The following is a 24,015-nucleotide window of genomic DNA, read 5'->3' on the forward strand; positions in this document are numbered from 1 at the left end:
TGTTAATTGAAACACTTTATTTGTGTCCTGAATTTATTTCGGAAATGCTGTCTTACAGCATCTTAGACATGTACGGTCCATCGAGCTCGTACCCAATCTTGCGATAGTAATTCCTCGTTCCAACGCCCGATATAACCGCCAGCTTCTTACTGCCGTGCTCTTCCCGCGCGATACGTTCCGCTTCCTCCATCAGCAGCATGCCGAAACCTTGATGCTGGAATTTCGTCGGATCACGTGCATTCACCGGCACCACCGACCCGTACACGTGCAGCTCCCGCACAATCGAACAGCTATCGACCAGCTCCGGGCGGAACGTGTCCGGTGAGCATTTGCGCAACCGCAACAGTCCCACCAGAATGTCCTGCTTCGGGTCTTCGTACGATAGGAACGTTTCCCACCCTCCGTTCGCCACGTAGTCCCGCCGAATCAGCTCAACCTGATCCGGTCGGACCTTGTTGTGAATTTCCTGGATACCAACCTCGCGCGTCCTCACGTCACGACAGTCCGTGCCGAGATCCTTCATGCGCGCTAGAGCCAGCTCGCGCAAATTTCCATGCTCAACGCCCGACGTAACGAGCGGCATCGGGATGTCACGCTGCACACGGTACACCCGGGTCCACGGTGGCACCAGGGCCAATATTTTCGCCACCAAATCGACCAGCGTCGACGGCGGGTAGCTCTTGTACCGTCCCGTTTTCCACAGCTCGTAAAGGCCCGTGCCGCGGATTACCAGCGTGGGATAGATTTTCAGCCCATCCGCGCGGAAGTCGGGGTTTTCGAAAAACTCAATAAACTGCTCAATATCCCGCTCGATGTCCACGTTCGGCAGGTCTGGCATCATGTGTGAAACCACCTTGAAGCCGGCGTCCTTCGACATCTGGAAACTTTCGCACGTGGCCTTCACCGTGTGACCGCGGTTGGTGTCCCGCGCCACATCCTCGTACACCGACTGCACGCCAATCTCGAGCCGGGTGCACCCGTACGACAGCAAATCGGACAGATGCCGCTTGAGACAGTAATCCGGCCGCGTTTCGATCGTGATGCCAATGCACTTGGTGTGCGATTTTTCCGAATACTTGACCGCTTCCGCCACACTCGAGCTGGTATGGCCAGACAGAGCGTCATGCAGGTTGCGAATGAAGAAATCGCGATAGTCCTCCGGCAGGCACATGAACGTGCCTCCCATCACAATAAACTCCACCTTGTCGACCGAGTGACCCAGCTGCTTAAGCTGCTCCACCCGGTGCCGGGTCTGCAGGAACGGGTGGTACCGTGCCCGAATCGCCCGCATCGAGGTCGGTTCGTACCCGGTGTAGCTTTGCGTCGAGTACTCGAAATCACTGTCCGGACCGCCGGGACAATACACGCAAATGTTGCCCGTCATGTTGATGTGCGGACAGCGGTGTGGTTTGCACATAACGGCAACCACTGCAATCTGAGGGTACAAGGCAAGAAATTGTGTGAGAAAAGGCCATTTGGAGCGACATACCACAGCTCCACTTACGCCACTCGCCGTCCGGATCGGTTTTGCGCGTAGCTTCGGCAAAAGAATGGATTTGGCCTCGTGCGGAACGGCCGCTATGATGTCGACCAGCCGCGGTGCCGATTCTAACCCATAGTTGGAAGAGATGCGCGTTTTCAGCCGGTTCAGATTCACGTCCTTGCCTTCATGGTGCGCTTTCAGCAGCTCCTGGATGATTTCACCAACCACGATCAGCATTCGCTCATCTCGGCTCAACCCAACTCCTAAAATGGGAAATGAGTTCTTATAGGTTCATTATTTCTAAAAGTTTTTGAACAATCTCTTACCCAAAGGCTTCTTTTTCGTCATTTTTTAAGTAAATTTAGTGCACAATCTGCGGCAATCAGCCGAAAATAACACGCATTATTTTGTTATTGTGAAACTGACAGCTGAGAATTGGAACTGACAGCTGAGAGAAAGAGAAAGCTGTCAATCGGTGCGAATTTCTCTCGCTTTTGACGTTTCGAACAAGCGTCAAATTCAAACCGTTGAATTATTTCGAACAAAAACCGTTACTGTTATGAAAGCAAGCAACGTCGCTTTTTTCGGACGAATCAATGATTACGCCAGGTTTTGTGATTAACTACAACTTTCTCATAGTTTCTTTTTTATCCAGCAGTATGTATATGTATATAGCATCATGTAATATTGTTTTGTACACTATCCAGTAGAGCACTAGTAGCAGCAGCTGTATGCGAAACCTTTCCCTTTGTCGGTTCCAAGCAAGTGGCTCAGAGGTAAATAAAACGCACGTGTGTCGCACGCGGGAACACGCACGCTGCTCACATGCTCACAACGAGCGAGCGCTTGGCGGTCCACCTGGACCGCTCCAGCCCTAATTAATCCTTTTTGCAATGGTAGCAGGAACAGTTGGTAGCCGATTTGAACGTCAGATTCCGGATGCCGTTGATGCACAGCACTCGCACCCGCACGTCCTCCGTTTCCATGATGTTGCAGCACTGACCGACGGATGTCACCGGTTGCGGGGGTTTGTGGCCTACCAGTGCAAACGGTGCCGAGGGTACGGCGAACGATTCACAGAACCCGCGGCACGCATTGGTCGTGATAGTAAACTCGACACAATCCGGGATGCTTATCTTTCGCGTGTGTCCTGCAAATGGCGAAGCGTACGTGTACATTAACAGCACCTGCTAGTGCGGAACCAACACAACCCACCACCCAGCACACTCACCCACTTTATGGCATCCCGGTTTCTGCCAGGTTTCGCGCGCCTTCACCAGCATGAACGCACAGAACATAACCGACACGAAGCGAAGCCATGACATTTTCGTTTCCAAACCACCGAGTTCCGCAGCCACACAACCGACGGCGCTCTGTTGGATCACCGCCACCGAGTTCTACCTGATGCGGAAAACGTACAGTATTATCCTTATGGCGACTAGCAGGTGGCAATGGGCCCAGCGGGCAAACTCTGTTGCTTTGGTGCGCTTGTTAGGAGCCCGAACTCATCCTTGTTACTGGTGCTAACGGTAAGCAGACTGGCACGCCACTGATGGCCTCCGAAAGCGATGGCGCAACGTTTTATAGTCCTCCCCGAAAGGGAAAGGATGAGCTTTGCCTGACTGACCATGCGCAACTTAAAGGGATTATATTGTCCTGAACCGCATCAGCTGAGAGTGGGTAGGTAGGTAGTGCACAAAACTTCTGCGAATCAGTGTTCGAATCGGTAGGCTAAAAATATACTGTAAGTAAATCCTGCAGCAATATCCTTATCGGTGGATATCCTTACACCAAAGAAAGATATAAAAAATCATTTGAATAATTAAAACAATTGCGCAAGTACACGAGGACACACTCAGGGGTGCATATATTAGACATTTTCATCTAGACACCTCATTTAACAAACTGATGGCAATGACATTGGCAGTTCTACGCCGCTTTGCTTATGAAAGTACAAGATTATATGAAGAATACACCTTTTTTCCTGGGATTTGTTGAGAAAATCCAAAACAGACCAATAACTTTTAAGAAAATTCACTAAAAACCATTCCACAACCCATGGAAAAAAGTTCAAAAATTCGTAGAACTCGGCATGGGCGACACAAAATTCAATCGTTAAAAACAACTACAATTTAAAAGGCCAACACACGTACGTGCAAGCATGACTCCGCCACTTTCTGTCTATTATTTACCAACAGGAATTGATTCAATCACGGTCAAAGTTCAGCGCCTCGAGTCAACAATTTGGTCGCCCCACAAAAAAAAAACAGCCTGTTCCCCCTGGGAGTGTAATATTTTGAAAGTGAATTGTTCAAATTCCGTTGGAGCTGATGGATCAATTCTCCCGTGGAATGACTGGTTATATTTTTTCATACATTTATCATCTTCTCATAAAATGAGGGTGATGTCCACGTGCGCGTCGTAGTTGTCCGTCTTACAGCAACAGGCAGGACTTGTTTTTTGTTATCGCAATTTCAGCAATTGTTTTTCTTTCCCCAGTCAGTTTCGTAAAAATTTCAATAATTTCCCAATTCTCCTGCCGCACTTGACTGGTCGGCGGCAATCGGATTAGTGAGATTTGCATTTCTCTCTCTGGCACTTGAGTCAACGCGTTCGACCCGCGCACAAGTCATCATTTGCATCCCCCGGCCAAGGGCGAGAATCAGCTGTTTTCCCTTGAAGAGTCCAGGACACTCGGTCACATGTGGATTTAATCCTCGATTGAAAGGATGGGTGGTGGTTGGGCATCTTAATAAAGTGCACACGCACACAGTCCACACCCACGCGGCATGCATGAGTGGTCACTTTGCTCAACTGGCAGCACAAACGCTTGTGCGCATGGTCCACCCGAAAGGAGATGGAAAGCGGCAACGTATCCCCGCGTTTAGGAATATAAAAACGAGCTCCCTTTTCAAACCCAACTGTAGTGTCGCACCAAACGGCCCCCGTGCAGCAGCGGATCTGATGGTAGTGATGTTGAATCTAAAAACCGTTGCTATCGCTTCCTAAATCTGGATTACATCGTTCCCCTGAACAACTAATCTCCCAATTCCCCCTTCCCCCTCTTGAAACCGTTTTTGCACCAGAACCGCATCGCCCAGTGTACATGTGAAAAAGTGCGCGATTGTTGTGCGTGATTTTCTGTTGAGTTTTGTTCACAATTCTGTGCTCCTCCAAGGGTGGGACGACACCGACGATGGCTGCTACCGGTGGAACGGTGCACGGTCGGCTGCTGCTGTCCGCGCTCTGCGTGATCCTCACGCTGGGAGGATCATCGTCCGAGCCGGATGGGGAGCTGACGGCGGATCGCCCCAAGACGGCATATCTCGGCTGCCACAAGCGGCTGTTCACTTACCGCGTGTCCCAGACGGACAGCAAGGGCCGCGAGTGCTGGGATCACGTGAGCGTGCTGTCCTGCTGGGGTCGTTGTGATTCGAACGAAATCTCCGACTGGCGGTTTCCGTACAAGCGGTCCCACCATCCGGTGTGCGTGCACGCCGGCAGGACGAAAGCGGTAGCCCTACTGCGCCACTGCCATCCGGATGCGGATCCGGCCGCGCGCCAGTACGAGTACATGGAGCCAAAGTCTTGCAACTGTCAGGTAGGGTGGGGGCGGTGGCTTGGCTGAAAGAAGTACAATTGTATCTGTTTTAGTTCACTGTCATTTAACCTTCGTTTTGTGCAGACTTGCTCCAGCACTGATACCAGCTGTGAAGGGCCAAAGCAACTCAACACCGAAGCGGTAACGAAGATATTTCAAATCGACGAGGAAGATGCGGACCCAGAATATCCGTAGAATGTCGGCTTTCGGAAGCTACAACTAACCCATTCCATCGTCCCCCGTATTTGGTAGCCATTCAACGTGTGGAGAAGAAGAGCGGAGGGTAGATTGAAGCCGTACACCAACCGATTTGCCAACGATCGAGAAGACGGCGTGTGTTCTGCATGATACTATGGAACTATACAGCAACACAAAACGGATACATGTAAACCAGTAGAGCCTAAAACGAATTAAATAAATGCGTTATTTTTGAACCGACTCACTGAAAGGGACTTTTTTTTGTTCGAAACAAGCAGACTCGCGCGGATCGATGTTCGAGACACTGTATCGATGTTTTTGTTTGTTTTAATTTATTCACATACACTCTTTGCTTAACACTTATCTAATCGCCGCGAGACAAATGAGAGAAGTGAGGAAAAAAAAAGACACATACAATGTAATTATTACAAATCATAAAACAAAAGGAAAATTCATCAACTGCCGTCACCGGTTGTACTGTTTGTTTGCTGCTGTGAGAATCAAGTTTGCTTGTAAAGGTTGGTGGTGGTGGTGGTGTTAAGAGGTTTTGTATTTAAAAAGTATAATCATTCGGTGTCAATTAAATGGCCTACACTCTCTGCTTACTCTCCCTCCCTACCTCTCTCTCTCTCTCAAGTAGTATACGGGTTTGCGAAAATGGATGAAAAAATTGTATGATTTACGCTTAAAAACAATAAAGGGCGACCGTTAGGGGGAAAAGAGGTGCTTGCTGCTTACGACACGCGCGTTCGGTTGCCACCACTTTAATCGTCCGTATGTATTATTGCTGCTAAGGTGTCAAAAGGTTTACTCTGTCTCCCACACAGCGTGTCCCCCTCCTTTCTCCCCGGTATCTCTTTCTAGTACATAAAAATCTACAACTGTCGCGGTCTAGAGCTTGACGCGAATGTCCGAGAAAAATGAAAGCAAATGCAAAAAACCTTCCACGCGCTACCTGTACCTAATTACTTGTATCTAAAGAGAATGTGTGTGTGTGTTTGCCCTTTTTGCCCACAAACACAAACACACGCCGGTGTAATTATGCTCGTGTATCGATTAGTATGATGAAAGAGATATTCCTTCCTTTTAGGCGGTTGGAACACGCGGTTTGGTTCAAATATGGTTACACAAACACGCACACACACACACCTACACACTGTTTGTGGCCCTGTTTTACAATAGAAGGAGAGCGGGGGGGTTGTTTGTTTTGTTTCACGGATGAAAAAATCTACTCCTCTCGTCCTGTGTTTTCTGCTGCTGCTGCTGCTTGTTACGACTTCTTTGCTCGGTGGTCTGAAAGTACGTACTAATTGTAATTCCTTCCAATTTCATCCTTTCCCTCTCTCTCTCTCTCATAATCTCTTCCTGACTGTCATTTCGTCCTTGTGAGTATCATGTAAACATTTGGTCCGCATCTCAACCGCCACCCCAACCGCTGCTGCTGCTGCACACGGGTAGGCGATTGGACGTTTGTTGTTAAGAAGGATACGGATTCTCTGCCCCCCTCCACTACTACTTCCCTGTTTATCTTTCCTTATCTCTTCTTCCCCGCTCATGCTAGCAGCCGTCCAGAGGCAAAAAAGGATCACCCCCCTACACCTGTTGATGTTATTTGTTTGTTGGTTTTCTCTGTTGTTAAAGTCCTTAGCGTCCTACAGCACACGGCGTCCTCGTCGTCGTCGTCATCATCATCATCTAGTGATCTCCGTTGCGATGGCGGGAGCGCGATCGTGACACCGACCGGGACTGTGAGCGCGACAGCGAACGCCGGATCGAGCGGGACTTGCTGCGCGACGGGCTGCGCGACACGTTGCGCCGGGGCGTTTTGCTCACGTCGCGGCTCAGCGAGCGATTGTTGGCGGCGGCACCGCGCTTCGGTGTTGCCTTGGACCGCGAGCGACGATCCCGGGAGCGGCTGCGGGAACGGCTGTAGCTACGCGAACGCGTACGCAACTCGCGCGATCGCGACCGGGGGCTGCGCGATCTGTTGTTGGCGGCGGCGTTTAGAGAGAAGGGAAGGACGAAAAATGGGGTGAAAAAAAATGGTGAAATTAATAAATAGCACTGCTGTGTCAACAAACGGAACGCCGGGTGGTTGTGGCATTCCTTTGCTGCAAAATGCGCCTAAACGGTGATGAATGTGGTGATGGTGGTCATGGCGGCGACAAACCGAAATGTATATTTCACTTAAATTATAACGCGATGAATTATTAAAACGGCGCGTTTTTTTCTCGGGGGTTTAGGTGTAAGAGAGTTCCCTGGTTGTTTTTTTTTTTAGCTTACACACAGTTGTTACATGCGATGACCAGAAACATTGTGTGAAGTGGTGATGATTGTTTAAAAAATATTGTTTCAAGTTCGGTTTTGAAATCTATAGCGAGGCTTAGTTATACAGACATTTTACGGGTTCATGAGGGAGGTTTGGGGGGCTCTGTCACACGTCACGGCAGATTAGTTTAAACAGTAAACTTTCTTCATTGAAACTCTCTTTTTTTTCATTTGGAGTAACAACTAGAATTGGACAGAGAGGGCAAGCCGAATGCCCGTTTTAGAAACGCTGACTCGTTCCGCGACCTTTATGTACCCATTTCTGGATAGTCTTCAAGGGAATGAAAGGGGCCGTCCGAATAGTTTCTCACATTTAACCTTTTGGACGCAACCAACGAGGCTGACTCCTGACTCCAATAAACGATCACTTTAGAAACATTAAATGGGGGGATTTTAGGAGCATTAAAAACCAGCACATAAATACAGAACACAGAACAACTTCCTCCCTTTGTGGGGAGTCTCTTTTGTTGCGATCGTACATGAGATATGCGCGATAACCCGGGAGAGGTGGGTTGGTGTAATAAAAAGGATGAAAATACGGTATACGATTTTTTGAGGGGTTTGAAACGTGTTAAAAAAATTGGAATGGCTTAACTAACGGAAACACTCACGCGATTCTCTTGCAGAAATTCAAGGAGATGTGCGCTCTAGAAGCTCTAGTTGTCTAGTAAACAGTGAAGTCGTAGTGGGCACAGCGTTTTTTTTTTTCAAACCAGCAAAACCATTGCAGAGAAGATTTCGTTCGATCGCGTTGCCTTCGACGACGGACAGGCTCAAGACTTTTTCTCACACTCGCTCTCTCTCTCTCTCTCACTCTCTGTTCTCTTTCGCTCTCCCCTTTCTTTTCTGATCACGGTGAGGAAAACACCCCGAACGAACCGATGTGCTCGGACCGCTCCGGTATATGCATGCTGACCAAACCGACCATCTCTTCCGGGAAGCGGAACGGGGGCTGATCTTTGCTACTTTTTTTTGGTGACATTTGACGCACAAAACTCAGTCGGCCTTTGCCTCGTGTGTGTGTTTGTTTGTATGTTTCTGCCCTTGATTTGCGATTTGCGTGAGACGAGTTTCATTTCAACCGATGCCTATCTTTCCGTCGTCGGCGCTAGTAGCTACTACGATGGATAGCAAGTCGCTTCGATGCGGAACGGTGCCTGCGGTGGCTTCGCTGTCGCTGTACCGGGTTCGACTACTGTTGAAAGGGGTGGAAGCGATAAGGATGGAATTGTTTTGTTTTCTTTTGTTTTTTTCTGAATGAGTTTAGTTTTTTTCTGAAGAGGGTTTTTATAAAGAGGGGATTATCAGGATATGTTTAAGTATGAAGAACGCAATTAGGGGCGAGTTGTGGTGCGTTTTTTTTTTGGTTTCATTTCGGAATGCATATGAGGTAAGCGAAATAACAGGAAGCAACTGTATTCGATTGTGTGTGTGTGTGTGTGTGCATGTGTGTGGATAAAAAACGGCGGTCGGCGAAAAATGGATGAAATGACGACACAGTGCGTGTTTGCAAATGTCGAAAAAGAAATCCCCTCTTTCACTCCTGCGAGTAGAAAATCAAGCGAATGTGGCCCAGAATCTATTTACCCCGTTCTCCCGTCCCCCTCGATAGTTCGGTGCATATCATCCCCCTCCCCCATCGGTACCTACCTTTTGCGTCCCCTGCGCCCGGAACGTGCGCAATCGCGTGCAAAGTGGCCCCGGCCGCCACACTCGTAGCAGCGGTCGTCGGACTGGAACCGGCCACCCTTGCCGCCGCCGCGCGGTGGCCCACCACGACCGCCACCGCCACCGCGACCGCCCCGTCCCGTCGACAGCTCTACCCGGGCCCGGCGGCCGGAAATGGTGCGGCCGTCCAGCCCGCGCACCGCATCCTCCGCGTCGCGCGCATCCTCGAACTCGACGAACGCAAAGCCGGGCGGGTTGCGGGCAACCCACACGTTGCGCAGCGGCCCGTAGTACCCGAACGCTTCCTCGATGTCCTGCTTGCTGGCATTGTTACCTAACTCACCGACGTAAACCTTGGCGTCGTGCGGGTAGCGAGACATCTTTGACTGCTCGTTGACGGCACGGTGCGATGGTGTCCGTACGGACCGGGGCGCGCGTGTATTGTACGTTGTGGTGCGGGTATGGAGAATTGGATGGCAAGAGAATAGTCAGCAAACAGCACTGTTTACTACAAAACTACAATTAATCACACGGAAATAATGTGGGCTCTGCACAGGCAGCTGTCTCCGCTTGTGGAAAACGGTAATGGAAAAGAGAGAAGAAGAAAAAAAAAGCGTGTAACACAACATACCATACTTTGCAGAGCCAAGCGACCAATAATCTGGTATCACCGCGGGCCGACGACGCTACCGTTTCCCTCGCCGAAAAAAACCCACAAGCGCAGACCGAAATCGGAGGGGCCGATTTTCGCTACAAGATGTCTGCTGATGGGCAACTTCCGGGCAGCAAACCGATGGTCAGAGTGTTTTCTTGTGCGGTAAAGGTTAGTCGGAAGCTGGCGGGCGGAAAATGTTGGCCAAATTCGCTTTTTTTCACACGCTCGACCGAAACGCGGCAAATGTCGTTGTTCTATCACACCAAACAAAAAAGATGTCTGCCTTGCCGCTACCCAAAGAGCAAGAAACGGGAAGAAAAATGGCACGACGATGCTGTCAGCTGGTTTCGCCCACGGATTTGACAGCCCGTTTCGCCGCTGGTCGCCCGCGTGGTGGCGCCGTTCGTTTGGTGAGTTCGTTTGAAATAGCCGTTACGTGATTTTCAAGGAAGGAATTTATTGTTTTGTAAAAGCAAAGAGTTATTGATCACAATTATGGTATATTTATACATTTAATAAACAAAAATTCAAAAATGTATTAAAATCAAATATGAAAATACCGTAAATTTCCATGAATTCTCAAAAATTATGATAAAATAAATTACCTTATTTCGAACACTAATCCATTAAAATTTGTAGCTTTACTACATGTGAAGTAATTTTAACTTTTCCAAGAAAGTACACATTTAAATTATTATGTAATTAAGTTTTTCCTTAAAATCGAATTTACTCTTCCCAAAATGTTCTAAAATAACTTTATGAGTTTCAACACATTAGACACACATTGCAACATTTCATTTCACCCATCACATCCTTACGAACCCACCAAAAAAAGCCCCTTGTTTCCTCGGATACATTCCCCCCAAAATACGGCACGCCGTAAACACGTTTGCAAGATGAGAAACCGGTCTTGACAGCACGCAGTCCCCAACTGGAGAAGGCGGCAAAAGAGCATACCGAGAAAAAGAGCGAGAGAGAGAGAGAGAGAGAGCGCGCACGCAAACTGCACGCGCGTTTGCATTGGTCCGCTCTTGTGCTCCTTCTCTCGCTCTCTTTCTCTCAGACGCACGACACACTTTATGCAACAACTTCCCGAGATGTGATAAGAGAGCACGGAAAACCAAAACAAAGCTTCAGTCTCGCGAGTTTACTGTTTCCGTTCGGTTGGGTTTTTCGCTACGGTCGTACTGGTCGACCGGCCCCCGTAGGAACATGCTTGGGGCCCGCTGTACGGTGCGTCTCCATGCATTCGAAAAGGATCTCACTGTTTGCCGTATCAACTGCGACCGTGACCGTGAATGAGTTTTAGTTTTGGTTCATCTGCTTAACTGCCACGTGTAGTAGTTTTATGGGCGACGGCGGGAAGGCCGAAGGCAGGAATCCTTACCGGTGTAGTTGAAGGTGCAGAAAAGACAACACACAGAGAGAAGAAATCAAAACAAACAAGTGCGCACGAAAGCTAGCCCAAAAGCAAAGCGCGACTTGACGAGGGAAAAAAGAAAGAAAAGCAAAAACTGTTCTCTGTCGGTGGTGCCAGTAGCCGGCAACCAGCAAGCAAGTAATTTATCACATTACTTGTACCCAGTTTATTTATTTGTCTCGTGCGTGTGATTCCTTTTTGGTGGTTGCTTTTTGGCTGCCCCTACCGTTCACGGTTACATAAATTGATCGAACACCGATCAATTATCGGCTCGTGGTGGTTTATTTGGTGCAAACAGTTCGAAAACAAAACAACAGCGTGCTTGCGGTTCATAGTAACCGAATAACGGCTTTTTGTCTTTCTCTCGCCCTGCAAACGATCATAGTAATCGGGCTTTTCGCCCAAACGTGTTTTGCGCGCGCTTTCATATGTCACTCCTGTCACATGGTGTGTTCGTTCTACGTATCTAAGCAAAACAAATTGTTATCAATTTCCTTCCCAAAAAAACGTATCAACTCTAACCTATCCCAACGCACATCCTGCTAGTGAAAGAAAAGTGAACGAAAAGTGAGTGTGTGTGCGTGTGCGAAAAAAAAATCCTGTTACCACAATTTTGGCACACAGATTGCAATCAAATTTCGTGCGTCCCTGCAGCGACACGAGGGCTGGGGCGGTGTAATTTAATTACCCCTTCTTCTGCTTTTTTATTGAACCCCTTTTTGCCCCGCTGAGAGAGGTGTTACTTACGAGCAATACTAGGCACTTATCGGCCACATTTTATCACTCGGTGTTATCTCGTGCTGCGTATTTGTGTATTTGCGGTTGGTGCCGGTTGCCTGCAGTTTTTTTTTTTGTGTGTGTTACTTCTCATATTGTTTGTGAACCGATATTTATTCCACGAGGTTGTCGTTGTTACTGTGTTGTTGATAGTGTGAAACGCTGGTAGGTTCGGTCGTGCGGGACAGGAAGATCGTGATCGCGCGACTGTGGCCGTTGGGTGAGTGAGACACCGCAACCGCAACCAACGGTGAATGATAAACACACAAAGTCACGTTAAATAGCTGCCCAAAGGCGGGTTGTATTCGTGTAGCGGAAACAGACGGGGCACGGGCACGGGTGGTAGTAAGTGGTGATAAAATAATAGGCGCAACAGTAGCGCACCCGCGGAGTGATACTACCCAAAGATAGGTCCAGATCGTGGGCACGCGTGTGTAACGCAGAGAAAATATAAGTTAATATACAAACAACCGCACACAACAAGCGAAAAAAAAAATGTCGTACAACGCAGATGATTGTCCCGATAGCGATACGGTGGTTGGAGGCGGAGGAGGAGGTAGCAGTGGCGGTGGCGGCACGACCGAATCAAATTGCGCGACACCGACCTCGCCGGGGATGACGCGGCAGGACGCGGTCGTGGTGCACGGTGACGGTTGGTCCATCGATGGGGGCGATCCGGCCCCGACCGCCGGCCCACCGTCGATGGCCGGCTACGAACCATGCGATCCGCTAATTATCTTGAATCTATTTCAATCCCTTTCCGCCACCACCAACTCGCTGGAGCTGCAGATGAAAATCAATCTTCACGTAAGTTACGGATCTGGAGAGCTTTGGTTGGGGTAGGGAGCAGGGGGTAGTGTGTGTTTTTTACATGTTTGTGTAGCGTTTTTGTTGTTGTAGTAATATTTTTCCTCGCCACGCATGAAAGTGACCATCATCATCCTCGGGGTGGCCAAGCGCTCGCCCATCAATCGGTTGATTGTGCGTTCGGCTCGGAATGGGCGATTGAATTTCACCCGCCCTTGGCAGCATTGTAAGGCGTAACAAAAAAAAAGAGAGAGGAAGAACTAGTAAACTTAATTAACTCTTGGAGCAGATTCTGAAACCGAGCATTGATTACATGGGCGATACGATAGCGAGGTTGTCTGGCTACTGGCTCGGGTCTGTACGGCACGATGAATGGGTTTATCAAAAGGGAAGTTGGTCAGAGGCATTCATTTGGATGATGTACATTTTTGTTTAGTGGTTAAACAGTTGAGGGTCAAATGAGGGTAATTCTTTCTCCGGAATGAAGTTTTTTGTAAAGATGTGCAAATTAAATGCCGACATAGGGCAAAGAGAACATAAATAACGATCAAACATTGGAAAGGTAGCTGATTTTAGCTTTTTCCTGTTGATGCTCTATATCCGACAAGCTTCTCTCCAAGGGTTATTGGTTATTTGATGGAAGATTGTCTGCGCTGCGTATTATGGAGCAACATAAATACGAGATTTAAGCGTCCGACTCGGGTGGGCTGAGTGGTCTTATAGACAACGCGACGGATCTAACAAGAACGGAATATGTTCATGTCCCAATCAGACCACGATCATAACGGCCTGCAGACGTTTTTACACTAATGTCACTTAGCCGGTCAGTCACCTACCACAGCTAATGAAAAAAGAGAAAATGTCCTTCTGAGTAACTCCATGGTAAAGAGCTATTATTCAAAGTCCTGAGTTAATGTAAGGCTTTTTGCAGCAATTAGCACTTCCAAGAACCTTTTAGTTTTTAACAATTATTATTTAATTAATTAGAAACGTTCGATTGGCCTCAAAAGAAGGTGATGTGACGTCAGGAAAGATTTGGAGAAGTGATTTGTAAAAATTAAATTACTTGACAGTCTTAAAACCTCCTCCAAACACAGTAGCTTACCTCATTCCTAAGCGCCCGGACGATAATCATCACTTTGAACTTGAGCTTGGCAGCTTGCAATTCAATCATAATCCGCCCTTTCTACCCTTCCTACCCACCCCCCGCATCGTCGTCGGCACAAAATCGGTCGTAAAAACGTGTTTAGCAAAAAACCCATCCGGCGTGGCCCACGTTTTACTGCTAATGGGTATGCCGGCGGAAGGGGCCAGCCGCTTCTCGCTTATCGCACACTCTTCAGCGAGCCTTTCATCTGCGAAATAGCGCACAAATGACATCGTTAGTGTCACCACTTACGACATCGAAGTGAAAAGAAAAAGAAACTCCAATACAAACACCCACACACACAAGAAACGATCATCATTACAGAGCATCTCGGGCGTTTGGGAGAACCAGATGCAAACAGATGCAATCTGCGTAAATTGCACGCACATTGGTGTACCAAGCTCAACGCTGTAAACATTATTACAGCAGTAGGCTGGGTGGTGGAGTATCGGGAGCACACACGGAGCAAAGGTGCGCACATTAATCAGTTCGGAAGCACGGCCCCATCTAAGTATGCCAAGCACCGCTTGTGTGGCACATGTGTCGTTTAGTAATGGCACAAAAATCGTATGGGAAACGGCACATCATTACCCGAAGCGAATCGCTACTGGATGGAAACAATCAAGTGGAACTGTTGGTGCGTGTGTGTTTATCTTTGCAAACTCGGCATCATCAGTGAGAGGGAATCGTGTTCCATCAAAACGGTGGGATGAATGACAATGTTTATCTTGAACTGCCATTCTAATGCCATTGACTGATTTTTTTTCTTCTTCTTTTTGCCTCTTCTCTTCCCCAAACAGCTGAAGGCCCTCACGAGATCACCGTACGTCTTTCTCGTGCCGATCCTGCACTCCAGCGAGGAAGGTCTCATACAGGTCATTAACGATAACGTGCTCGAGAAGGAGATTCGCTTTTCCGTAAGTATCCGCCAAACCGCTTCCATTTCCCTCTTTCCCTTATTCGCTAGCGCCATTTAACGTGTCTTGCTGCAGAAGTGGGAGAGAGAAAGGCCGTTTGGACGCGAGCGTGCGCCTTTTTGCTGTCCTCTGTCGACCGTGGTTCAATTTTAAAGTGCTCCAAGTGACAAACAGCGAACCCGGATCGATCGTTTTTTGAAAGGGGTTTTTTTCATTGTTGGCCCCATGATGATCCGTCTGCTGTGCAAATCCGGCATCGGGTGCTGCTACTGCTGCGAATTCTTGTGATTCACCTTTCTCGCGCGCGCGCTGAGATTGACGTCGCAATTTACGTCACACACACGCCCGCGACAGCTTAGCACCGCTTAAAGACCCGATCGTTATCTCAAGCTGCTACTGCCTTCGCGGCCGCCGAAGGTATCTGGATGGGCCGAGGTATGCTGCCGCGAGTTTTCTGGTTTACCGTACTACCTCCGCGCGCACTAGTAAATGTCAGCGAAGCGTGTGCTTCTGTGCCTGCCACCACCCATCTTCCCAATGGTGGTACGCTACCCCGCCTTTCCCGCACCGGGAATGGTTTTATGGGTGACCGACTCTCAATGATATTGTCATTAGATGGCGCAGATTTTGTATTTTGTCTGGTGTCTCTTACCTCGTCTCCCTTCCTCCCCCTCGGTCCCGCACACACCCGCACGTGTCAGCTGATGTACCTTGTACAGACGGTGGCGTTTCGACTGTCTGTCTATTATTCTCGTGTCAGACTGATGGTTGACAATGCCGGGGAAGGGGGATACAAATGAATAAAGGAACATAGGAAAGAGTAAGTGAAAAAATAACATTAGGCAGGAGAGACAGGCATAACAACAAGACAGTACATGTCACGGGAGGCTTGAACCTGGATAAGATTGATTGGTGAAGAAACGGTTGACATACGATCGGTGTGGAAACGACAATGCAGCAATGTGTCACGGAAGCGGAGGAGTCAAGACATGATTACGAAGCATTCTATGAGAGCAGTGGCTCATTTTGTATTATGTTTGAATGAAAAATATAAAAAACCCATTTAAATAAGCTTTAATTAAGTCAGTTTTAGATCGGTTAAAATCAGCCCCTTGGTGCCGTGACCAGGAGTAAACTTCTTAAAACAGCCGAATATCATCCTATTAGCAATATTTATCATAAATTGTATACCCCAAAACTTCACTAATGATCCATTTTCTAGATTATCATTCACTAGTTCCAATTTCTGCCGATCCAGCTTAACCCCAAATGCGCGCTCGCTGGTGGCGAAACTTCTCTCCCCATCTCATCACCGCGTATAATAAACGCAAATGTGATTTACCCACCCAGTGCCCAGTGCAATTTGTCCAATGCCAACGCCACACCACCGCTCACACCTCCGTCGGACGTCGTACGTGTATGTGTAGTGCAATTACTTTTCCAATCAATTCCTATTTGCTCGAATGAATTTCCTTCCGCATGTTGGTCGCGTGGCCTAGCGTGGCTGGAAGGCGGGTGTGAACAAATCGTTTTTGCTAAATGTGCAGCTATTTATTTTCGGAAGCGAACGTTGGTTTGCGTGTGTGTGTGTGGAGTTTTCTTTGCCTGCTACTGCTTTTCGGAGTTTTCTTCTTTTTTTTTTGGGTGAAGTTTTCCCTTGATACGTAGCCTACTTTGATACGCTTCCGTTTTGGCGTATGACGTTTGTACCATTGTAACATGGCAGTTGGTTTGTGGGCTTCACGGTACTGGCAGCATGGTTTTTGGCATACTGACAACCGTGCCAAGCACCACAGGTGGGAAAATTGGCATGAAACGCGCGCACCCGTGTGTGTGTGTGTTTGTGGTTTATATGAATGCTGATGAGAGTTTAACCACATGAAAGTGAAATGGCATAGAATCTGGTATTTCATATTAATATTCATGATTTTAGGTTGGATTTGTTTTTTGTTCCTTAACTTAACATTTCTCTTCATATAATTTATTAATAAAAACAAACTCAATGCATTTGTTGCCATCGAGCGACTTTATACTCGCTCCTCCACTTCAATAAACGGTCCCGGGGCAGAACTTCTAGCGCGCGCTGCATGATTTCCACCGGGAGCATGGCTTTATGATCCTCCATCAATGCCATTAAATAGCGCTTGATTTCCCAGCGTGCCAAACTGAACATGCTATTGCAATTACTGAATCACCATGCCCACCACCACGTCCAATCGCTCCAACGTGTGCCAGTGCCAGTCCAGCTCGATCGTCGACGCTTTTGCACTAATGCTGACGCTAATTCCTTTCGCCCGCAGGAGGGTCCCATTCGGCTAATTGCTGGGCAATAAGTTTCGGTTTTATTTGCCTTTCGCCGAGCGCATTCCGCGCTTTGATGGGCTTGGGTGTTAATCCAACGGGCCAATGTTGTGTTTCGTTGATCGTGATCCGGACTCGCGGCACGAAATAATTCCCTCCGCTATTCTTGGGCATGTGCTCGGGCAAACAACAGCAGAGGAGAAGCGCGTAAGCTGTCGGAATGGTTCGGATAAGGATACATATTTCCTATCGATTGAAGTTTTTGGGTTGGGGAGCTTTGGGGGAAGGGGGTTGGGTAGGAATTAAATGTATTTAAGATGAATTCCGCTGGCTCAATTGCGGTAGTGCTTGGGCACAAAGCCATTGCGCGTTAGCACAGAAACGGCGAAACAGTCTGTTTGAACAACTGGGCCGCGTTTGCATTTCTTGCATGAAGCTCTTGGGTTATCGTGGGCTTCGTTCCTAAGGCCAATGGATGCCTTAGGATGGAAGCTGATGAAATACGATGAGTTTGACCTATTTTCGAATGAAATGGTGGTCTGGGTTGAGACTGGTTGGGGATATAGCAATTTACAAACACCATGGAAGGCTATTTGGGTAACAAAAACGTGAAGAAACGAGCGTTAATAGAGGAAACGTCTTATACCGTTATGCCAATCTTTTAAGCCAAATCAACATCAAGAATGTTATTCAAAACAGTTGAACAATTCCATCCCTTTGCAGAAAACACGCTCACAACTCTCGTTCAACTCAACACCATTTAATGTCACACTATATTCAAGATACGAACACACGTCGGCCGCATCTCCCACTGCGGTTCGTATGCGAGCCCAGCGAGCGCGCACGGTTAACAAGCCTCAGGACGTAAAGGCCGTCTTGTTGCGCTCTTAAACCATCCTTGATTAATTAAGCAATACAACTAAAAGCTACTTCTGCGCAGATTTTCCCTCTCATTCCGTATGCTAAGCAGTGTGGTGGTAATATTATCTTTTCAAAATTGCCTCCACGGACGGGGTAGCGAATGGGCTTGCCGTACAAGCTAGTTCGTGTATGTGTGTGTGTGTGTACGTATGTTTGTTAACATTTATCTTTTGTGCTACCTTACGTTTTCTTTCGGCATTTTTATACCACCCAGTGAGCTAAACCCCTAAACACTGCCGGCCCATTCGCCCAAGCTTATCGCACAAGAAAGACCTTCCGTTGGTGATAAAGATAAAACTCCCTTTTTCTCTCACTTTGAGCGCGTGTGTTTATGTATGCTTGGTTTTTTTTCTCCCCCCTTTGTACACCCGGTAAGCTTTTATCCTCTTTGGCGCGCTTCTGCACCAGAATCATTCCATCATCGGTTGATGAGGCGGCAGCAGTAGCTCCAAGAGCAACCTCATTCGGCCCGTTGTGTGTTTTAATATCGCGCCACATGGTGTAGTACGGGCTTATCCTTTACAGGACACGTCCAATGGGCGTGCAACGTAGCACCGTATTATCGTGTGTGTATGTGTGTGTGCTTAGCGATTTTCTTTACAATTTTTGTTTTCTGTGCCGGATAGAAGGGAAGGAACAGCGGATGGCAGTCCCGATGAGGATGGTAACCCTTTTCCAAGATATTGAGAGAATACACACACTCACACACAGACTGCCTTAATGCCTGATTGCGACGTTTTTCTTTGCGGCCAAAAGAGGAAGGAAGCAAAACTGGGGACTGCCAGCTCTTCTTGTGTGTGTATCGCATCGGTTCATCTGTTCATATCGCAATAAATAGCCCGTTCATTGACGTCAGCCGGAACCGTTGCAGAAGTTTCACCCGTCGTCGGCGCAAGAAATCGGCACGCAGAGGGTAAGGGAGAGGACACAGAAGAAAAAAAAACACACACACACACCCAAACAAAAGGTTAAACCAAAGTGCATAAAAAAGGGCGCATTGCTAAATATGACGGTGGCTACGTTGGGGAGGTTTTTTTAAATTTAAAATGCCTTACCTTTTTTGTATAGTTTTTTTTTGGAGGGGGAAGGCACTTTGATTTTCAACACGGATGTTGGGGCAATGTATGATGCTGAATTGGTTCGTAATGGCATACGTACGCTTCACCGGGTTTGTTTTTATTCCCATTCTAATCGCTTATCGAAACGAATAATCATCGTGTCGCTGCTCGCTCGTCGCTTTAACGGTCAGCGGGCAAAAATAATTTGATGGGATGGCTGCCTTTTTTTTATCCATTTTTGGTCCACAAAGTCGTTTCTCCAAGCACTTCCGCCATTAGACGTTTTTTTGTTGTTGCTCCTATTTGTTTCCTGCAGGTGCAAGTTTAGGAGCATGCTTGTTGCTTTTTTTTTATTTATATATTGAAAGACTTTTGGTCCGTCAAAATGATGATTTTGCTGTTGTTGCTTTGCTACTCACTGTTACCTTACCCTACAGCTCGTGTTCGGTGAACGGAGCCGCTCGTCTGCTGATTTTGGAGCTTTAAGTACACCCGCGCGCGGTACTCGAAAGTCCATTAGATCATCTGCAGTACTCACCGAACTCACCGAGGACGAAGAAGCTTGTCTCGGGCGGGGATGGTGCTGGAAGATGAAAAACTTGAACATGATGCAAATTTAATTGCACACAGCCACGGCGAAGAATTATTTTGGTCGACTTTTTTTTATTTTATTTTGTTTGTTGACTTTTTAGTCACAGTGAGCCCTATTTATGTGTGTGTTTGAGGCCTCGACGAACGTTTTCTGGGTGGGTGGCTTAGTGCTTTTGATAAAATTATAATGCGAACAGGAGAAGGAGGACGAATATTTTGTGTGATGAAAGCGGCGAAAGCGCAATTTTCCCAAAATATGTGATTAAGCAAGGTTCTGATTTTAATTACTGCAAAGGGACGGAGATGGGAGTTGTTTTGCAGGGAAGCACCATAATTGCCTATGCCTATAGAAAGCTTTCCAACTCACTTAAAGCTTACGTCATAATTATTATGCAGCGTTGTTTTCTATTTCAAGAGAGAGAGAGAGAGAGAGAGAGAGCTCCATCTCAATCACCGATAATGAAGAACGCTCTTCAATTTGCAGCTGATACAGCGCATCCTTTTTCTTTTTAAACACAAATCCCTTTTTGTGCTTCAGCTTCCGGGCAGCACCCGGCCGGATTGGCGAGCCCGATAAGGGAGACAAAGGAAATGGGCTTGGCAACAAGCAGCAACAACAATAAAAATGAAGGAAACTTACTAGGAAAAGCACCCTTCATGTAGGCCACACACAATCGAGTGATTGAGTGGAACAGTATCGTGGAAAAACGGTCCGTTAGGCACGCTTACAAGCGTGTCGGATACTTTTGCTTTTTATTGCTTTAGCTCTTGCTTTTCCTACCCTTTCCCCCCCCCCCACACACACTCACACACACACACACACACACACACACACACACACACACACACACACACACACACACACACACACACACATATGAAAGATTACAGCGGAAGGTGCTTGGACGGTCGTTTCGGTATCGTTTCAATCGCTGACTAGCTTGTTACATTGAATTTCCGTTCGTTTTTTTCGTGTCTACGTATGTGAGAGTGTGTGGAAATGTTTTCCGCTTAAGGACACAGCTGCCCTCCCTCAATCGGTGGGGGAAAGACGGTGGGGTCGAATGAATACCCCCCGGATTGCTGATTGATAACTTTGCTCGATTCGGATCGGATCTCTTTTAGTTAGAGAAAAAGAATCACCTTCGTTTGATAGACATTATTCAGCTGAATAACAAAACTGTCTATTAATTTGTGAATGAAATATTTGTTACAATTCTTGCGAAAGCCTTGCATAAACCATTCAACGGTTTCGTTGAAGAAGAATTTAACGCAATCGTTAGATAAAAAGCAACGCTTCCTACGCATTTAATCGTTCGCCTCGCTACTCAGAACGACTCAAAACGAAATTCTTTTCATGCCAAGTGTGTGTGTGCTCGTGTTACCCAAGACGCCCCCGGAGCAGATAAGCGATCAAGATTTGGCACACCGCAAAGCATCCATCGCACGAGGCACAGTTCACGGAACGGCACGCATACGTACGCAAAAGGTGAATGCATAATATGATAATATTTCAGATCCCTTTCGGATTGGAGAGGGATCCGTCTTTTTTTCTATTTTTTTTTTTTTTGGTCTATTCGCTGAACTTTGAATGAAACGATGGATGTGTATATTTTTTAGAGGCAAAAAGAGGGAAACGGAACGCACACACTCTTCGCTCGTCGCTCGTCGAAAAGGAAAAGCGGCTTACCCAATTTGCTTACCACCTAGCCAGCTAGCGGAATGTGGGAAATGAAATATCAGGCTGTGTGTACTTTTTGCTAAAGGAATTGGGAAACATTCTTTGGTGCAGGTGAAATGTGTGTGTGTGTGTGTGTGTGTGTGCGCACTGGATAGAAGGTATGCTTTTATTACTACCAGGTCTAAGATGGAGTTTTTTATTTGTGGGAAGAAATGTCATGCGTTGATTATTAAAAACTTTTTTTTCTCACAGTAACGCTTCTTTGGAGCTTGAGCGGGAATTAAAAATAGCAAACAGGGCTAAATGAGGCTGTAAAATAATGTCAAATTAAATCGCAACATTCCTGTGCTATTTTTCTTTATAAATTCATACTAAATTACTCGTATTCCAATGATACAAAACGCAGTACTTCGCGTGAGGCGTTTTACACCGCAGCATGTGCACTGATACGTTGTATTGAGCCCACCAACACGATAGAATCTTTGTCCACCGACTGAACTGTGGGTGTGTGTGTGTGTGTGTGGGTGTTTGTGTGTATTTTCCGCACCAATAAATAGCGAGCTTGGAGGAAATTACCGGCCCGCCTGTCTCGGGCACACATGCAACTGGTAAGAACGATTTCGAAGCTTTGCCCCGTGCTTCGTTTCGTAACCATTTTCTCGATGCTCATTGTGTACGATGATGCCATTGGCGTACGGCGTATCGAAAACCCGTTGTGCAATTATAACCGCGCTGGTGCTGCTCCCCCCCTCGACGTTGACGATGCACCCCGGTATGATGCAATCTTCGCTAGAGCAGACAGCACCTGCCAGAGAGGTGTGGTGTACCCGGGGGTTTAATTTTCTATCGAGCTGGTGGGTGAGTGCTTGTTTCAGTTCTAAAATAAATGGAGCAGTTCCTTATCGTTCTTACCGACAAATTTAAACATGAAGGTAAACCCCCAACCACACAACAAACGGGCATTGAATATTCATGCTTCAAAGGTATCTGCCGAGTTTAACCACGTGCTACACTGCTGCTAGAGAGCGTGCTAGAGCGTGTGCATGGATCCTCAATTTGCGTTCTACGAAACCCCCACCGAACGATTATTCATTATCGTACCCGCAACATTTCGCTTCCCATTTCATCCGTTGAAAACGTTCCCCCACAAGTACGGGAAAAAGGTGTACCTGTGGAGGGAAAGTTTTTAGAAAATGTATGACTTTCCCTTCATTGCTTCCATTGAATGCTGTTCTCCCCTCAGCAACCCCCATCACATTGGGTTCAGTACAGAGGAGTTTCTGCTTCTCTCTTTCTAGTTAGCACTAAATTTCTCATAAACGTTGTCAAAAACATTTCCCCACCTTCTGTGTGTATGTGTGCTTTTTGGCCATTTCCACACCCATCACCTAGCCACAAGCACAATCTTTTCATCTTTTTGCTTATTCTGCTAGCTTGCTAGGTGGGGAAGAGATGATGATCGAGCGATAACACCGCACAACTGGCAACTATAAACAGGAAAGCAATTTCGGCTCGCTGCCAGTAAGCTGTCTCAACTCTAATTTCCATTCGGGGTTTCGCATTTCAAAAGCTTCGCTGTTGCAGGAAAATGCTAAGGGGAGTTTATAAGGCGCGGATAATGCAAATGGTTGCTTTACTCAGTGCATTCTTCACTCACAAACGCGTTGCCGTTTGCTCCTGGAAAATGAGTAGATGTTTTTATTTCTATGTTGTTGCATAGTTGTTTGCACTATTTACCTCTAGTTCTCGGGTTTGTATGGTGTTGAGTCAGCTTGACAAACGCTGATGCAATCTAGTGCGTATAATGGCGTAGAATATAGAACGCAATGCTTTAAAGTGGTTCACAGTCTTTAAAAAAAAGTATCGAGTTCCACATCTATTCTATCGCTCAACATCAGCACAGGCTTCCTGTGTTTGCCCAGGCAATCGAACAGGATCGAACTCCGAACCCTTCGGTTCGGACAGTATTTTGAATTATGATCCAAACTCAACGACAAGCCAGAGAACAAGGAAGGTCAGAACGTTCGGGTGGTTCGGCAAAAACTATCCATAAATCAATCGGCGGTATAGACAGCTTCTCCTGCCCAACTCGTACGCCTCGCTTGACTCACTCGTCGACTCACAATTCTATGAAGACGTCAGAGTAGTAGTGTGCTGTGTCACTTTTGCCTACGTGGCAAAAATTAAACTCCTTCCTGCCACTGGGTTTTCCCACCCAGGATCCCCAGGAGTTATTGGGTACGATACCCAATTCTTCCACAACATTTCACCCCGTGTGCGGATGATGCGAGCTGACTAAACAACCGACCCGGGGTAGTGATTTTGTGACAAAAGCAGTGATAGGAGAAGAAAGAGGGCGCAACATAAAAAGACTCTTGTACACACAGCGTTCGGTTGTGCGTGGCCGAAAATGAATTCCATCGGCATCGACGACTATCGATGAATGCCGTACTAGATTTTGG

General features: G+C 47.2%; 5 protein-coding genes across 9 annotated transcripts in view; 2 read left to right on the forward strand and 3 right to left on the reverse strand.

Moving 5' to 3' along the window:
* Nucleotides 1-2: 2 nt before the first annotated feature.
* On the reverse strand, nt 3-1,903 carry LOC121597200 (elongator complex protein 3). Its single transcript, XM_041922790.1, has 3 exons — nt 1,810-1,903; nt 1,505-1,746; nt 3-1,435 (listed from the first exon to the last, which is right to left on the reverse strand). The coding sequence occupies exons 1-3, from the start codon at nt 1,829-1,831 to the stop codon at nt 53-55; spliced, it is 1,647 nt and encodes a 548-aa protein (XP_041778724.1). The 5' UTR covers nt 1,832-1,903; the 3' UTR covers nt 3-52.
* Nucleotides 1,904-2,101: 198 nt separating this feature from the next.
* Nucleotides 2,102-3,058, reverse strand: LOC121595599 (thyrostimulin alpha-2 subunit). Its single transcript, XM_041919680.1, has 2 exons — nt 2,715-3,058; nt 2,102-2,633 (listed from the first exon to the last, which is right to left on the reverse strand). Exons 1-2 carry the CDS (start codon nt 2,806-2,808, stop codon nt 2,362-2,364), a joined length of 366 nt encoding a protein of 121 aa, XP_041775614.1. The 5' UTR covers nt 2,809-3,058; the 3' UTR covers nt 2,102-2,361.
* Nucleotides 3,059-4,391: 1,333 nt separating this feature from the next.
* Nucleotides 4,392-5,522, forward strand: LOC121595597 (thyrostimulin beta-5 subunit). The gene is made up of 2 exons (XM_041919679.1): nt 4,392-5,084; nt 5,169-5,522. Exons 1-2 carry the CDS (start codon nt 4,680-4,682, stop codon nt 5,277-5,279), a joined length of 516 nt encoding a protein of 171 aa, XP_041775613.1. The 5' UTR covers nt 4,392-4,679; the 3' UTR covers nt 5,280-5,522.
* A 71-nt stretch (nt 5,523-5,593) lies between these two features.
* On the reverse strand, nt 5,594-10,242 carry LOC121595595 (serine/arginine-rich splicing factor 7). Of its 2 annotated transcripts, none has more exons than XM_041919676.1 (3): nt 9,910-10,242; nt 9,261-9,664; nt 5,594-7,266 (listed from the first exon to the last, which is right to left on the reverse strand). In XM_041919676.1, exons 1-3 carry the CDS (start codon nt 9,910-9,912, stop codon nt 6,978-6,980), a joined length of 696 nt encoding a protein of 231 aa, XP_041775610.1. In that variant the 5' UTR covers nt 9,913-10,242; the 3' UTR covers nt 5,594-6,977. The 2 variants fall into 2 exon arrangements, with proteins under 2 accessions (XP_041775610.1, XP_041775611.1); XM_041919677.1 differs by having other exon boundaries at nt 9,261-9,786; nt 9,910-10,241.
* Nucleotides 10,243-11,077: 835 nt separating this feature from the next.
* Nucleotides 11,078-24,015, forward strand: part of LOC121595589 (cGMP-dependent 3',5'-cyclic phosphodiesterase-like) — a 43,198-nt gene continuing 30,260 nt past the window's right edge. For 2 of the 4 annotated variants that reach the window (XM_041919660.1, XM_041919661.1), the window contains exons 1-2: nt 11,078-12,937; nt 14,885-15,001. In XM_041919660.1, coding sequence (XP_041775594.1) covers nt 12,626-12,937; nt 14,885-15,001 — 429 coding nt within the window. In that variant the 5' untranslated portion in view covers nt 11,078-12,625. Of the gene's footprint in view, nt 12,938-14,519; nt 14,789-14,884; nt 15,002-24,015 lie in introns of those variants that run through there. The other 2 variants (XM_041919662.1, XM_041919663.1) reach the window with 2 other exon arrangements.

This window comes from Anopheles merus, chromosome 3R, assembly GCF_017562075.2.
Source record: "Anopheles merus strain MAF chromosome 3R, AmerM5.1, whole genome shotgun sequence".
Lineage (NCBI taxonomy): Eukaryota > Metazoa > Arthropoda > Insecta > Diptera > Culicidae > Anopheles > Anopheles merus.